General features: G+C 37.1%; 1 protein-coding gene and 1 long non-coding RNA gene across 5 annotated transcripts in view; one reads left to right on the forward strand and one right to left on the reverse strand.

The window, feature by feature from the left end:
* LOC112540147 (uncharacterized) overlaps positions 1-10,175 on the forward strand; it is a 40,047-nt gene extending 29,872 nt beyond the window's left edge. Inside the window, exons 4-7 of one of the 3 annotated variants that reach the window (XR_015798402.1) lie at positions 5,782-5,842; positions 8,543-8,615; positions 9,094-9,318; positions 9,495-10,175. This is a non-coding gene — a long non-coding RNA (uncharacterized LOC112540147). The remainder of the gene's footprint in view (positions 1-5,781; positions 5,843-8,542; positions 8,616-9,093; positions 9,319-9,494) is intronic. The other 2 variants (XR_015798401.1, XR_015798400.1) reach the window with 2 other exon arrangements.
* The window catches only part of MIGA1 (mitoguardin 1), a 42,242-nt gene extending 26,155 nt beyond the window's left edge, over positions 1-16,087 (reverse strand). Inside the window, exons 1-7 of one of the 2 annotated variants that reach the window (XM_025163835.2) lie at positions 15,976-16,087; positions 14,801-14,967; positions 10,169-10,346; positions 9,174-9,310; positions 8,157-8,283; positions 5,131-5,267; positions 4,288-4,411 (exon numbers count right to left, since the gene is read on the reverse strand). In XM_025163835.2, coding sequence (XP_025019603.1) covers positions 4,288-4,411; positions 5,131-5,267; positions 8,157-8,283; positions 9,174-9,310; positions 10,169-10,346; positions 14,801-14,899 — 802 coding nt within the window. In that variant the 5' untranslated portion in view covers positions 14,900-14,967; positions 15,976-16,087. The remainder of the gene's footprint in view (positions 1-4,287; positions 4,412-5,130; positions 5,268-8,156; positions 8,284-9,173; positions 9,311-10,168; positions 10,347-14,800; positions 14,968-15,975) is intronic. The other variant, XM_088153657.1, reaches the window with a different exon arrangement.
* Positions 16,088-17,327: the final 1,240 nt, after the last annotated feature.

A 17,327-nucleotide genomic window follows, 5' to 3' on the forward strand; every position in this document is an offset into this window, starting at 1 on the left:
ATGAGTGGACTTCAACTCCCATACTGGCTGGGGAATCCTGGGAGCTGAAGTCCACACATCTTAAAGTTGTCAAGTTTGAAAACACCGTTCTAACCAAATCCACATAGAACTATTCTATTCCCTATTGATGTTCATGTTCAATTTGGCTGAATCTTCAGACAGAAGAGAATAAGAAAACAGAAGGTCTTAAATTTTTAGCCTTACTGACCCCATTCTCCTAGTGTTATTACAACATTACTAAGTCTTTCCTGCCAAGTTTTCTTCTCATTATTGTGTCTGAGGTTATGCTGTTTTTGGCAGGATATAGCTATTTTGCAATGCCAAAAAAGTTGTTGTTAGCTCTTGCCTTGTGTTCTTCAACTATTCAGTTAAATAAACTATGGAACCTAACAGATTGATAGGGTTGAGATTGTGGTTCTTATTTAATATATATCTTGTATACACATTTGAATTCAAAGAGAGAAATCTGTCAGATATATAATTCAAGCCTAAAATTTCACGTGATAGAGAAAAAAGTAAACCAATAGAAAAAAAAAAAAGCTTACTGAAAACACATAATCTAAATGTGTTGATTTTTCTCCCTTGAAACAGCAGATTTCCCATATTAGGAGACAAATTGCTTTGAAAATCTTATTAGTCATATGCTGATAGTGGAGACAGAGATATGGATCCAAAAGACAAAATTAATTGAGCAAGTCAAACTAGATATTTAGTCCTGGCAATACATCAGATGTCTCTGGTTTCTAGGGAAAACATACGTATATAATGTTTCCCACATTAAATCCATCATTTTTCTTTTCTTTTTTGAGCTAAGCTACAAATACATACATGATATTTGTATTAATACTAGTTAACAGGGAATAAATGGTTAAAGAAGTAGAAGTTGTAGGAACCTTGGGAGAGGTTGACCATGCAATTTTACAATTCACTATACTGCAGTCAAGGAAAACTAAAGGCAATCAGATGAGAGTACTAGATTTCAAGGGAGCTGACTTCAATAAGCTAAGGGACAAAAACTAGGAAGGATTCCATGGATGGAAATCCTGAGGGCAAAAAAAGTTTAGGAGAGTTGAGAAATCCTGAAAAATGAAATAAATGAAGCCCAGCCACAAACAATATCAGAGAAAGAAAAATGGGAGACACCTGGTAAATCTGGTGTAGTTGCATAAAGAGCTCTTTGACAACATGAGAAACAAAAAGGACAAGTTTTTAAAATAGAAACAACATATAACTAAAACAGATTATCAGGGAATAGCCCAAATCTGTAGGGACAGGGTCAGGAAGGCTAAGACTCAGAAAGATCTCAGACTTGCAATCAACACCAAAAATATCCACAAAAAAAAGAAAAAAGGCATTATTTGGATACATGCAAAACAAGAGGAAAGTAAAGGAAGCAGTGGGCCTGCCGGTTGGAGAAGATGCAAGATGATGATGGGCAACAGGGACAAAGCTGAAATGCTTCATTCCTATTTTGCATCTGTCCTTTCACAAAAGGAAAAAGTGGTCCAACCTGTCAGAAGCTACACCATTGCAGGGAATGGGGGGCAGAAGAGACTTGCAGGTCAAAATAGGTAACTAATTGGTGAAAGAACACCTAGCTGCTTTGAATCATATTCAAGTCTCCTAGTCCAGTTGGATTATATCCCAAGCTGTTAACAGAACTGGCGGATGTGCTATCAGAATCACTGACTGTAATCTTTGAGAACTTCTGGAATACAGGGGAAATGCCAGAAGATGGGAGAAGAGCTAATATTGTGAGATATAGCAATGTGATGCCAACATGGGTTTGTTAAAAACAGTTTGTGCCAGACAAGTCTTATTCTTTCTTTTTATAAAGTGAATAGATTAGTGGACCAATGGAATGCTTTAGTTGTAGTTTAGTTCAACTTCAGCAAGGCATTTGATCAAGTTGATCATAGACTCCTTCTTGATAAAATAGAACAATGTAGGATGGATTGTCTCACTATCAGATGGATTTACAATTGGTTGAATAACCATATCCAGTGTGTGGGTTTGTGGGTTCTTAGTGGGTCTGTGTCTACTTGAAGGCAGGTATGCAGTTCTGTCCTGGGCCCAGTCCTTTTCAGCATTTTAATAAATGATGTCATCAAATGTGTAGACAATACAAAGCTTTGGGGGGTGGGGGGATATGAACACATCAGAAAACAGGCTCACGTTTCAAAAAGTTCTTGATAGATTTGAATCTTGGGCCCTTCCCAACAATGGCATTTCTTGTCCAATGGCAAGAAATGCAAAGTTCTGCACTTAGTACCAAAAACAAGATGCCCAACTTCAAGATAGGGAGTATGAAATAAGCTACTAAAGATGGAGTTGTTTTGGAGAGCCTTCTCCTGATTTTATAATGCCATCTTTAACTTCTACTTTAATTGGTTTTTTACATTCAGTGTAAGCCATCAAGAGTCTTTTTGAGTGCAGTAGGATAGAAATATATTAAATATCTGGCTCAACAGTAGTATTTGTGAGAAGTATCTGGATGTCCTGGTAGACCACGGAGTAAACATAAGCCAGAAGCATGCCAATCCTATGCATTTATGAACCACCTTTTCATTTCTCTGCCATCTTCATTAGATTATGTGAGCTATTGAGGAATACACTTCTTGATAGAGGTTCTTTTTTGTAGTCTCGCCACAGACCCTGTCCCACCAAGGAGAGCAGTGAACAATAATATACCAAAGAACTCAGGAGAATGAATATGAATCTGTCCTCTTTGGAGCTTGTGATGAATATAGAAGATTGTAGATTTATCCCTATATAGGAGCAATAGTAGAAACTAAAAAAGGTCCCTCTCCAGACAGTTGGACGAGGGTGTCCTCTGGGTTCACCCAAGACCTACATTTGGCAACTTTGTGTGTCCATAGCAAATAGGAATAAAGTAATTAAAACATCAGCTATGACAAGTATTACAAAAGGTCATGTTAGATACAACCTATTAAAAAGCCTTCAACTTTTTTCTATATACTGTTGAGAAGTAGCTGCAACAAGAAGTTGAATTTTTCATCCCTGGGACCACCAATTTATATAGCCATGATAAAAAAAGTGTAAAAAATGTTAATATGCTGTTTCTTTTTTAAACAATAATTTGTAATATAATTTTTCTTCTAATTATATCTCAGACATACTGTGAAATTTATTCAAGTCTTTGAAAATAGTAGAAGCTACTGACCTGACAGGAAAGAAAACTTTAAAAAGGAACTGATGTTGAACATTGGATATGTGCATCAATTGTAACATATAATAGTATCATTTATAGCATGAGATCAGACACCCAGGGTCCTTCCTGAGCTACTCTAGAAGGTACTAGAAAACTAAATTTAAAGGTACTGTATCCAAGGAAGTACATTCAAATGGCACATCAAAATAATAAGAGTTCTGACCTCTAGTGGCTTTCTTACTTCAGAGTTATAATTTGGTTTTAGAAAAAACATGACTTGCATTTCACAGGGGTGAGTTGCTTGGTATATTTATAACCAATTCTAAGTAACCCTCTGGTTGCCAGTTTGTCAAAACTAAGGTTTCATAGTTTTATGAAATTATCTACTGCCTCCGATAACTAGATAAAGTCTCCTTCCACTTGAACTCAAGTCCTGGTGACTTTATGAACATGCTCATATTGTTTTCTTGGCTACAAAACAGAAGTGACTTGCCATTGACTTCTTGTGGGATGTTGATTCAAGTTCCAAATCTAACCTATAGCCCAGGTAATCCCTGATGGTCTCCCATAGAAATACTAATCAGGTCCAATTCTACAGAGTTTCCAAGCCCAGGTAAGATCAGCAAGGTGTTACCACCTGCTAAAACCTCTAACGATTGGCCTCAATTAAACAGGATGACTATTTGAAAAGCAAATTTCCCAGGAACAAACTGGAATCAATATAGTAATTCATTTTTCTAAAAAGACAACAACAGCATTCAGTCAAGTCTTATCATGGTTTGCTAACAATATACTGCATCATACTCAAGAACCCATCAAATGTTTTATACTCAATTTTACATCTGATCAGTCACGACCTAAATACAAGAGAACCAAGGTAACTCATTGGCTAGCAAACATCTGGATTTTATCTGCATATATCTGTAAAACAAATTACTCCAAATATTTCTTATGCTTACTTTCATGATTATGGGAATAAAACCAGCTCTGTTTCTGTTTATGCAAAAGTAAGAAATCAAAATACAAGTAATTCATTTACCATTATCCCAGCTGTGTGTACTGTGTTTCTGTACTGTGTCAGGAAATATGGAAACTTAATAAACAAGAAAACTCACTAGCATCATTGGCAAAGGAAGCTGGGTCAGATGTTCCAAGGGAGGCTTCAAATTCTTCCTGAAGGCGATAAGCTCTCTGGAGCAAAAATTCAAGCTTATGGATAAACTCTGCACTAATGATATCCTGTAAATAGAAATTGCAAGATATAAGCTAATATTTTAAGAAGCTAATGGAAATGCTGAGATGCTCAGTTGATTAATTTACTGTGGTGATTATTTATGCAACATGATAGGCAAGAACAGCAGGATCGGAAGAATTACATAAAGCAGCAATTACGTTATTAACCCAGTCAAATTAGACAATACCAGCGTATTTACTTCTAGATGTATCCTTCAGGAAAAAAATGTAAATGGTTCAGCCCTCATATATGCACAAAAAATTTCCATTTGAGCTCACAGGGCTTCCATATATAATAAATGTATTACTTAGCACAAAAGCTAAGTAAAGAATACATCAGGCTGGAAACCCAAAATGTTTGTCCTTAAAGCAATGAAATGTTTAATTTTTTTTCCTCTGTGAGTTTACATGTAGTTTTTTTTTTAATACTTAAAAACTGCTATGTGCATCAAAATTAATACAAGATTTGGTATATATAATTTTTTAAATATTTCTGAGGTTAAAATTATAACAAATAGTTCATTGTCATTTGGTATTGAGGAAGAATGACAATATACAGTAAGCAACATATGGCTGGGAGAGCATTGACTCAAATTGCAGATACAAATCTGGCTCTCTCAATGTCTTCAGTGGAAAGTGGAATATACTTTAAATGTCCCCCCTCCCCCCAAAAAACTGCATAAACTAACCTCATAAAATAGCAAATTTTGCTGACACCTTCTCACCTCTATATGTTCTTCTGCAATAGCATCACCTGCTCCAAGTTTGATGGCACTATAGCTGGCTTCATCTTCAACTTGTCTATTACGAAAAGTCAATGCCTGTTCCCATCGGCGCAGTGCTTCTTCAAATAACTCCATTCCTGAAAGAATTGTAATGTTTCCTTGTATCACACATTTCCTTTGTTTTATCTGTAGGTATGAATCACCTCTTCATTAATTATAAGCACACTGTACTACACATACAGGACAGGAAGCCCTGAGAGAGAGTGTCAAACTTCTAAATCCCACATGAGATTTGGATTCAATTAGCTCTCCCCCCTCCCCAGTTTATTTTCCTGAAGATGTGCTGGGAATACAACCCTTAACATCCCAGTAAGCATAGTCAAAAGGGTCAATTAGATGGCTTTGGGTTCCATCACACTGAGTTGTTTTAAGAATAAATACGTCATATGCATAGAACCATAAAGTTGAATGGGGCCATGAAGCCCACAGGGTCCAACCTTTTGCTTTGTGCAATAATCCAACCTAAACTAATTCAGGGATTTGAAGAATGCTATCATGTCTCCCATCAGTCTTCTCTTCTCAAGATCAAACTTGATCAACAGATTCGTTCAGTCTCTGTTTCCAGTTGCCTAATAATATTTTTCTCTACAGTTGAGTCAGTCTGCCTGAATTCTTCTTAGTGTGAAGCCCAGAACTGGATGCAATACTCATGGTAGGTGCTGATGCTTGCAGAATATAGTCAAAGTATTGCTTCTTGAGATTTGGAAACTATATCTGAGAATACAGCTTAAAACAGCTTGTTATCAACTATTATTCCATGCTTCTTTTCATAAGTACTATCAAACCAGGTAGTTCCCATCTATGTCAGTGCATTTGATTTTGTTTTCCGAATTGAAACATTCTGCATTTACTTCAGTTAAATTTCTTATTTTCAACTGATTTCTTTAACCTAACAAAATCATTTTGAATTTAACCTATGTCTTCCAGCGTATTAGCCATGTCACCCAACATTGTATTATATGAAAGTTTATAAACATTCCCTTCACTTCTTTGTCCAAATCGTTAAAGAAAATGTTGAAAAGTAGAAGACCTAGAATTGAATCCTGTGGTGTCCCACTCAACACTTCAGTACAATTTGAGGAGGAACCATTAATGATCACTCTGAGTATGCTTTTCAAGACAAATGGGAGAGTTCATTCTTACACAATCAAGTGAGAAACCAGACGAAACCAAGCCTGAATGTTGTAGGATGGGACAAAAAACTAAACATAAGATCTGAAAATTGTCCTTATAAATAAGGCTAGTTTATGATTAGCTACAGATGCTGAAATTCGTTTGGCCTTGGTTATCAACTTCCTTCAATAAGATTATTTCTTCTCAGTTCTTGGATTTTGTTTTGAGTTTACCTAAGGGTTCCAGTCTAGCCTCCAGCTGAAGCTTGACACCAGCTGTGGATCTACCTCATAGATATAGCAGTACTTAATTAGTTTGCTAAAGAGAATGTCATGATATACTTCATCAGTTTAACAAAGAATTATATTTTATGACAACTCTTATGAGATTTCACATACTAGCAAAATAATGCTTAGGATCATCCAATGCATATTAGAGTCCTACATGGAAAAAGAGATGGCAGATATTCAAGCTAGCTTTAGAAAAGGCTGAGGAACACAAGACATCATTGAAAGCCAAAGAATACCAAAAAGAAGTCAGTATGTGCTTCGCTGATTATAGAAAGGCCTTCAATTGTGTCAATCATGTCATTGAATGTGCTTAGAAAAATCTGGGAATCCCAGAACATCTCATTGTTCTCATGAGAAACCTATATACAGGTCAGGAAGCCACAGTACGGACAGAACATAGTGAAACAGACTGGCTCCAGGTTGGCAAAGGAGTGAGACAAGGCTCTATACTCTCCCCTTATTTATTCAACATATATGGTGAATATATATTAAGGGAACCTGGATTGGAAAAAGATCAGCATGGTTTTAAAATTGGAGAAAGAAACATCAATAACCTGTGCTATGCTGATGATACTACTCTAATAGCGAAAATGCAAAGGATCTGCAAAGTCTAGCAATAAAAGTCAAGGAGCATAGTGAAAAAATGAGACAAAAATTAAATATAAAGAAGACCAAAACAACGACAACAGGTACAGCAACCAACCTTAGAACTGATAATGAAGAGACTGAAGTGGTAGATAACTTCTGCCTTTTAGGATCAATCATCAACAGTAAAGGAACAAGCAGTCAAGAAATACGCTGCAGACCAGCACTTGATAGAGCAGCCATGAAGGCCTTGGAAAAGATATTCAGATGCCATGACGTGTCTATACCTACAAAGATCAGACTAGTGCAAGCAATGATGTTCTCTGTGACACTCTATGGAAGTGAAAGTTGGACTTTGAAGAAGCAGGATAGGAAGAGTTTGGATGCTTTTGAACTTTGGTGTTGGAGAAGACTCCTGAGAATATTGTGGACAGCCAAGAAAACAAATAAATGAATCACTGAACAAATCAAGCTAGAGTTCTCACTAGGGGCACAAATGACCAGGTTCAAATGATCCTACTTCGGACACATTATGCAAAGACCTAGCTCTCTGGAGAAATCTCTAATGCTGGGAAAGGTGGAAGGAAAGAGAAGAGGACAACCAGCAGCAAGGTGGAATGGTCTCAGTTACAGTAGCGATGAGTTAAAAGACATGAAAGACCAGGTTAGGGATAGATCATCATGGACAAAATCTATCTATGTGGTCGCTAAGAGTGGACACTAACTTGATGGCACATAATCAGTCAATCAATCTTTTGAGATTCAATAAGAAAGCATTTTGTGAATCTGCATGTCATACTTTTAGACAACATCTATTAAAAAGCAATGCAACCATATCTTTTTTTAAAAGAGAATGCTAATTATTCTTTACAACAGCATATCATCATTTGCACTGAATGGTGAAATGTTTTAAACTCTACTTATTTTATTTTGTTATAATGTATTTCTAGTAATAATGCCAAAATATTATATATTTACCCATCAAGTATAAATTTTCTGGAGTAGTTACTGGAATATTGACTAGCTTCATATTATCTTCATCTGTTTTATCCCAAGAATTAGAATTCACACAAACACAACTAGGACAAGAGGTGGCACTGTGGACCTAATTAAAAAAAAATGTGCATGTAAGTCAAGGGAAGTATAACAATATATTTCTAGTAGTTCTATCTTACCCTTTGGTTTCATGAACAATTTATTTCTGTCTAGAAACAAATATCTCCTTTCTATTACCTACCCAATTTCCAAAACCTGGAAAAATCTCATTCTACCCTCTTCTAATACTTTCTTTCCATTCCTTGTCTGTTCACTGCTCATATATGTGGGTAGCATCAACCTCACAATTGTAATGATCTCTTGCACAGATCTCTTCCTGTCCCCATCCATCGCCAACACAATGGCTGTCTGTGGTGAAGTTTGGCACAACAGCGCCAACATGTACGGTAGATGGCAAAAAGTTTTCTCTTTAACTTTTTTTTTAAATTGTATATTACAGAAGTATCAGAGGCAGAGGGAGTGTGATGTAGCGATTAGAGTTTCTAGTCTTCAGAAGCCAAGTGGGTGACATTGGGTCAGTCACTCCCTCTTGGCCAAATCAATGTCAGGCTCTGTGACAAACTGACCAAGAAACAATAACTCTTTGTCACATCATGCATTGTTAAGCTATCCTATAAGGACTGGGTGAGAGCAGTGCAAAAATAAGTGGTCCCTGCAACCATGGGGACAAATACTACGAGGAGGAAGAACATGTATAAAACGGAAAATGAGGAAGTAACAGATAATTGTGGGCCCATGGATAACTGATTTCCATATTCTAGGAAAAGAGGTAACAATTTATTTGGAAATATTAATACGCTATTTTCAGTGAAAAGTTTTCCAAAAAAGAGAAGTATGTGAATATTTGCTTTTTTTAAAGGGTTCCTGAAGACAAAGAAAATGATCATCAGTTGTTTATTCATAAAATACATATAATAGTTCTCAATATATTGCACTTACTGAGGCCAAACTCTGCACTGAACCAGAATATTTATTGAAGAGATCACCATTTACGTTGATGTGAGATTGAAAACCTTTTTCTTTGATGGAAGTCAGTGAAAGTGTTAGGTTTTGTTTGCTGCTGGAACAACTGGAATCTGAGGAGGTAAAGAAGATGATTAATAGTGTAAATCTATGTGCATCTTTTTTTCCATTAACTAAGGAAAAAGAGTTTAGAAAAATCTTAAAATAAATGTTATTTTAGAAATAAATGTATATGGATAATGAGATATTATATATGTGAGCATTGACCATTTTGCTTTTGTCTGTTGTTTTCTGCAGGGAGTTGTGCACATTTTGTACATTACATGATTTGAGGATGTGAAATGAAACCACCACTGGATGCACAGTATCTAATTCATCAGCATATATTACAATGTAGCTAGAATTATATGGAAGCAAATTCAATTGAAGATAAGATTATGTGGAGGACAAAGGGAATGGCCCTGAAGAATAGGAGGAAGAGCCACTGCCAAGGCAATAGTCAGATAAGCAGGGCTTGAACCCAGAACAAGAAAGAAACTTGAAAAAACATCTCAGACAAGACCCTCCATAGTTCACACAAAGTTAAATTGAGGGGAGGAAGCACATTCAGACTTGCAAGATTTTGTTACTACAGCTGTTACAATAAAAGTAGTCCTGATCTATATGCCATTGGTTTCTTAGTCTCGTCTACTTTGTAGGGCTGAAGATTATACGAGACTGAAATAATAAAATTATTTTACATTCCATGTATAATCCGATACATTTCATTCCAGTCTCACATGATCCCTTAGGACTACGCTCTACTTATTCAGCTACACTTGCTTCCATGTAAATGTAAGCTATGCAGTATAGATCTATGATGCTTCTTTGAAATGAAGTCTCACTCAGTTCAATAAGGCTTACTCCCGAATAAATCTCTATCAGATAACTCTCTTTGAATATTAGCTTTCTGTAGAGAAAATGCCACCTACTTTTCTCTGACCCAAATGTTTTTGCATAATCGAACATCAGATGGCCTGATTCCCATGGAGATATTTTCCTGGTTTTCTTCCCACGTTTTCTTTTGAAATGATGGGCAAGAAAAAGCACAGTTACTGCACTCACTGCTGTTATGACAAACAGTTTCTTTAGCCCTGGTGAGATTTTAACCTTAAAACAAATAGTTAAAAAAAAAAGTTACATTACATTTGTGCAGAACCATAAATAACTGACTTTTATAAGCATATTAGATTCACATGTTAAATATGAATTCTATAGCCAATAATATAAACACTTCCATCAACACATGAACCTCAATTCACATTCCTTAGCATATTTTAAATCAAACTGTAATTTAAAAAGAGTACAGGCATTTTTAGAAACAAGGCTGTACAACTATCTGGCAAGTATATTAATTCCACTTACATTCAACTTGAGAGGAGTACATTTGTAATTATTTTGAAGTAAATGTTTTACTTTCTTCATTACTTCCAGCAAATCCAAAAAGGCAATTTCAAATGCCTACCTACCACCAGGGTTCTCAAAGTGGTGTGTGTGTGTGTGTGTATCTGCATGAAAAGAAATGTGAAATTTAAAAAGACTATATTTTTCAATGAAGAATCTAATGGACTGCGAAGACATGGATAGATATGCTGATGGGAAGGAAGGAAGGAGGAACAATGAAGATTCCTGTGTGGCAGGAAGATTGAAAAGTGGGTAGGGAGAATGGGAAGGAAGGAAGCACCCTGAAGATTGATGGGTGTGTGATGGGAAGATCAGGGTGGGCTGGCTGATGGGAAAGAGGGAGGAAAGTCACTGTAAATGTTATGGGGGGATGGATAGGAAGAAGGCAAGGCCATACGGTAGGCATCTGTGCATATGCAGTAGAAAGATTGCAAGGGCAGAGTGGCCTGTAGGAATGTGGGAGGGAATGCAAATACATTTTATTTCTGCTCCTTTTATATTACCGTATTTTTTCATCTATAAGACGCCCCCATGTACAAGACGACCCCCACTCTTCCAACCCAAAATTAAAAAATCAATATTTTAAAGATAGTGCAGAACACATTTTTATTTAGTAATTAGTTAACATTTACCTGATACACTTGGTGGGAGGGGGTCCAAACCGTCTCTCTGCAGCTCTATTTCCAGGCTCTTTGGCATAACTGATGACATTCAATCACGAGTGAAACTGCAGATAGCTTGTCTCTGCAAACAGCCTTCCCCTAATTGGTTTGTTCAGCATCAGCTGACGTCAGTTACATCAGGCTCGTGACTGGAGGAAGTCTGTTTGGGAGACAAGCTATTTCACTCGTGATTGGAGGCTAGCAATAGGAGGAAGCCTCTCTGCAGAAACAAAGTATGGGCAGTTTTGCAACCATGCGATTCTCGGCTGACTTCCTTGAATAAGATGCCCTTCAGTTTTTAGGGTAAGGATTTTAGAAAAAAGTATTGTCTTATAGTCGGAAAAATACGGTACATTACATTCTCATGAATTTGCTGGTACAAGAAAAAACATTTCTGCTTATTTTTTAATTAAAGGCAGAAATGAATATTTTTGTGCATTTCCAGTTTTAATTATGAGAGTTTTATTAAATGGCAGGGTTGGCTTAAGTGACAGGGATGAGAGTCCCTAAAAAAATCAAAATGGGGCATGATGCCTAAAATTTGGAAATTCTCGCTCAATACTCTATCCTGAGTTTTATCAAGTAGAGATTACTTACTGAAAGTCCCCACACTACATGAGATGGAGTGAAAGGGGACTTGGAGGCAAATGTTTTCTGCAGGAGCATCCTTCCTGTGGAATGTCCTCCCATCAGACATAAGAACTGCACCCTCACTCCTAGTATTCAGGAAGTTTTTGAGAACATGGCTTTTTAAATGTGTCTTGGGGGATTGAGGCAAGAATGGGAGATGTAGCTGAGTTGGGATAATCAGGCTGCTTGATATAATAACATATTGTAGTTTTTAATATAATGAGTATTTTGAATTTATGTTAAAAGTATTTATTGTTATTTGACAATTTTGAACTATTGTAATGTTCTATATATAATGTACATTTCCTTATATGTTGTTCAGAGTTGCACATTAGAAATAACACAGAAGTATCTGTAATCAGTCAATCAATGGAAGCTGGCAGTATTCTCACTGTTAAGCTCTTACTGATATGTAAAGTGAATAAATGGATCAAAACTACATGGGCAATATGTCATTGTATCAAATGTATTTATTTATCAAATTTGTACAGCTGCCCATCTACCAAAGGCACTCAGGATGGCAAACAAAAATAAAAGCAAACTAAATTCACAATCCATTACAGAAAAAAAGGTCAAAGTCAAGGTCCCTAAAAAATCTCAATAACAATATCAGAGCTCCATTAATGCCCTAGTCCCAGTGCCATGGGGAATAACCAGGTCTTCTTGGCCTTCTGGAAGGCCAGCAGCCTCAGGGCTGTCCATATCTCAGGGGGAAGGCTGTTTCACAAGACAGGTGCCATGATAGAGATGGCATGATTCCTAGGAATCGCCAAGTTATACAGTTTTACCCATGGGAACCAGAGCATGCCTACTCTGCCCAATCTGGTGGGATGGGCAGAAATCAACAGCCAAAGGTGGTCTTATAAGTAATCTGGTCCCATGCCAAGTAGGGCTTCAAAGTTGACAACCGGTATTTTGAATTGCACCCCAAAAGCCTGCTGGGAGCCACTGCAGCTCACATAGCAAAGGTATTACATGGGTATACTGTGGAGCACCCAATACCTCATGTGCCACTACATTCTAAATCAGTTGATGCTTCCAAATGCTGTTCAAGGGCAGCCCCATGTACAGCACATTACAATAGTCCAATGAGGAGGTGACTAAGGCATGAGTGACTATCAGCAGTGGCTCTTGATCTAGGAATGGGTGCAATTGGTGCACAAGATGTAATTGTGCAAAGGCTTTCCTGGCCACAGCTGGTAGTTGCTCCTCAAGCAGGAGCCCTGAGCCCAGGAGGTCTCCCAGATTGTACAACAACTCTGCCTGGGGTAATGTTACCCCATCCAGAATCAATGATGGAAAACCACTAGAATCAGGGGAGCCCTAAAACCCATGGCCATTTGGTCTTGTCAGGGTTGAGCCGAAGCCAGTTCTTCTCTATCCAGAACCACACAGCCTCCAGCACTGGGAAAGCATCTCTAATGCATTACTTGGGTAGCCCAGAGCAGAGATGTATACCTGAGTATCATCAGCATACTGATGATACTTAACTCTGTGTCAATAAATGACCTCACCCAACCCAGATTGGGAATAGACTGTACTGGAGGACATCTGTGTATGTCATAATTAAGAGTGGATATGGACTTCATGGCACATAATCAATCTATCAGTCGTAGTATCTGCCATTAGTATTGATATGTGGCCATTAGAAATTGTGTTAGGATATGCTTGGTCACCAAACTGCTATATATGAAACAGTGACATTTTATTCTGCTTACCAGCTCCAAAAATGTAGGACTTGTGGCTCTTTTCCTATGCCTTCTCCTGCACACCAGGTAACCAGGGGGGAAAGTATACCTGACATCACCACAAAGAATTGGGCTGACCTCTAGTAAAACAGCAGCAAAAATACATGCATACACACTGTGCTTATGGATCAAGAAGATCCTTTCTGCAAAGCAAGCTAGGCTGCTGAATATAATATGGATTTCCAATGCTCTGAGTAGCAATTCTACATGTAAATAACAATCCTCACATAGCATTCTATTGCTGTACATCAGTGTTGTCCAAACTTGGCCACTTTAAGATGAGTGGGCTTCCCCACTCATCTTAAAGTGGCCAAGTTTGGACAACACTGCTGTACATGGTTTGTCTAGGGCTGGGAAATAGCATTGTGAATATTATTATTTGTACCTTTTTGAGTCATATTTCTAATCTGCATTTTTGCATACCTGAAGTTTAAGTCTTTTGAGACTGTAGACATATTCCTTTTTAATTTTTATTTTACTCAATTTAAACATCTCATTAAATCAAATGGTATAAAACATTTGCTCTTCCACACTGTAGTATATTAGCACAAGTGAATCTGTATTTAGTGTACCACTAACTTGCAGCAAATAATGTTTAACTATTACACTGTATTTTTTTATTTCTGCTTCTTCTTTTAGTATAACCATTACCATAACCTATTTTGGATACAAATAGGCCTCCCTAACAAAAAATGTCTGCAATTTATGTATTCCTAATTTCACAGACGACGATAAATAAGTCAACTTTCAAGAGTTTTATATCAATGTATTAATTAGGGCATAATCAACAGAAAATCTGAAGGATATCAACACCATATAGAAAGCAATCAGAAAAAAATTCCATGAGTTTTACTGCTACATGAAATGCAGCAATAATAATAATAATAAGAAGAAGAATAAGAATAAGAATAAGAATAATTTAAAAAAAAACCCTGAGGGAATGGAAGGGAAGGAGGGTGTGGTTCTTAGCAAAATAGTATTGGAACATATTTTCCATGCAATAATAATAAAAACTAGTAACGTAGTACTTCTATGTATATAAACATTACCTTAATAAAATATATTAACAAAACATTACTAGGCATTTCAAAAAGCTATAAAGAAGAAATGCAATCATTACCTGTATTAGTGAATTATACCAGGAGAGTGGAAGATCAAATACTCTTAAAGCTGCTGTCTTCAAAGGAAAACGTGTCTCGTTAGCAGCCTCTTCTGACATTGTTCCTTCTTTCCTATATCATCATTTACTGATGCTAAGTCAAAATCATATTATTTGGGTTAGATAGTCTGCCAAAGAGAGACAAATATTGGACTATATTGGACTAGCTTTGAGACATTCCTTCAATGGCTTAGTTTCAATCTTTCTGCCAAAGCCAAAGGATACAAGGAAGAAAACTGCATGCAGTAATAGACCCTGAATGTTGCAGAGAATACAGTGTTTGAGCTTTTCAGTAAAGACTAATTCCAGCTGTCTTTCTATAGCCACATGCCAAGGAATAAGCTCCTTTTAACTCAGTGGAATTCTGAGTAAATTAAAGGCTGCACCATAAACCAACAGTTAAAATCTGAGGAGCAGAATTGCTCAGTCACAGAAGGAAAGCAGATTATTCTTGAAAAATATATCATTTCAGCTGTGCTCTGTATCAATTAGGAATATTTATGATCTTGAGATTTTTTTTAACTGCCAAAGCAGTTTCACATAAAGATTTTAATTAGCCTCAAGACACAAAGATATATTAGACCAAATAATATTTCTGCACAGCCAAGATGTACTTCATCAACTTTTCTTGGTGATGTTGGACTGCTAAATCTCTTGATCTGAATGCCAGAGGAGATACAACTCTTAAACTTGAAATGAGCATTTAGAATGAACTGGAAATTTAGTTCTTGTGACTTCCACAACTGCAGTGAAAAGCATGAGATTTCTTTAGAAATGGCTGAGAGAGGAAGAGCAAAGAACCTTAAAGACTTAATAGCTTATTTCAAAGAGCTGTATAATTATATCCCCATGGATTAGCACAGGTATCCCTTGAGCTCACGGTGATAAACAAGATAATGGATGCTTAGGATGATGTAAATATGATACTGTGGCCATGGATGACAGGACCTTGTAATTTTCTAAAAACCCAATGTATTGGCCATGGTATCTTCAGCATCTGCTAGACTGAAGAATTCCCTGTCCTGTTGGGTCAGATGGATGGCACTTCTTATACAGGGGAAATCAATCTTTTGCCATCACTTCAAAAATCATAATGAAAAGGAACGGATTAAGTTTGAAAGACTTCTATGAGTTACCTCTCTGACACTGCAGGTATGTCAGCCAGCCCAGGTTCAGATGATGCACTCCTTGTTCCTCCTTTGCACCAGCTCTCACTTTTGCTAGCCGTTTCTGATGGAGCTGTCAGGAGGAGGAAGATGCAGGCAGATAGAGAAACTGTAGAGATAGAAAATGTAGAGTAACATGACTCCTGGATAAGAGTTTGCTTAGACGTTTCTATCAATATCCAATATTAGATTTATAAGATCTAATGCGTCATCCTTATGTTACAAACAAAAAGGATTGCAGGATATGGTGACATGAGGTCAGGGAATCTAATTGGATTTATTCTTGTTTCAACCTGTGGTATGTTTTGCAAGAGAGATATTTTTCAAGAATCTAAAGTGTACAGCTTAGATTGGAACAAAATAGAGGCTGTTATCCTATGCAACTGCCTCAGAAGGGCTGTTTTGCTCTGTAACGTAAGACAGAGTAAGACAGTCACCCAGGGAACAGAGTTTAGATGGTATAAAAAGCTATATTTGTCATTACAATGATTAAAAATAATTCTCAACAACAACTGGGGTTTCAGAACCAATGAATTAGTCTTACTATTACTATTGCCTTTTTATTATTGCCTTTATTATTATTACCACCATCATTATTACCATTTCTGGCATCTCCATTCAGCCATCGTGTCTCCTGAAGAAGGCAATGATTTACCTCTGAAGGCAGAAGGCAGAGGGGCAAAGGCTTGGGGTTAAGTTAGAGTTTGGCATTTTCTTTTCTGGACTGGTGCCAGTTAGATCAAGCACTTTGAAGTTAGATCTTTCTTTTTCACTTAAAAATATATGTTTTTCTCTTGGGAGACCTTAAAACTCCTCCTTTGAGATTCCTATTGGTTGAAAGCTTCATTTTGTTAATCAAAATAATCTTTAGGCTTGCACTTAGTTCTGAGCTGTAAGTTGTGTTTTCAATTCGCCACTGGAATCTTTTAGACATGTCCTAGGATCAATCGTTACTTATAGCAACTGTTGATTTTACTGGAGGAGTGGCCAAAATGTAGTGCATAAAATATCTTCAGGATGGGCACCCTCACACATATCTTCCTTCACGTGTCCTGCACTCATCAATAGTGGGTGCAGCCAGGATGGAGCAGTATAAGAAGCTGGTTCATTTACTGACACCAATTTCTATTTTATTTCAACCAGTTGAATTTTGTTTGAGTCAACTGAGTCCCCTTTCCTAGTTTGTACACATACTGTACACTCTTGCTTCCATAACTAATACTGACTGGAGACCCTCAACCCTCCAGATCCCATATTGGGTTGGCTGTAGGAGTACTGGTGACCTGACTGATTGACTAGAGTTCCTGCTACTCACCTAGGAT

Source organism: Python bivittatus, unplaced genomic scaffold (assembly GCF_059951505.1).
Source record: "Python bivittatus isolate LINGU-HERP-01145 unplaced genomic scaffold, Pbiv_v1 ctg000700_np1212, whole genome shotgun sequence".
Taxonomy (NCBI): domain Eukaryota; kingdom Metazoa; phylum Chordata; class Lepidosauria; order Squamata; family Pythonidae; genus Python; species Python bivittatus.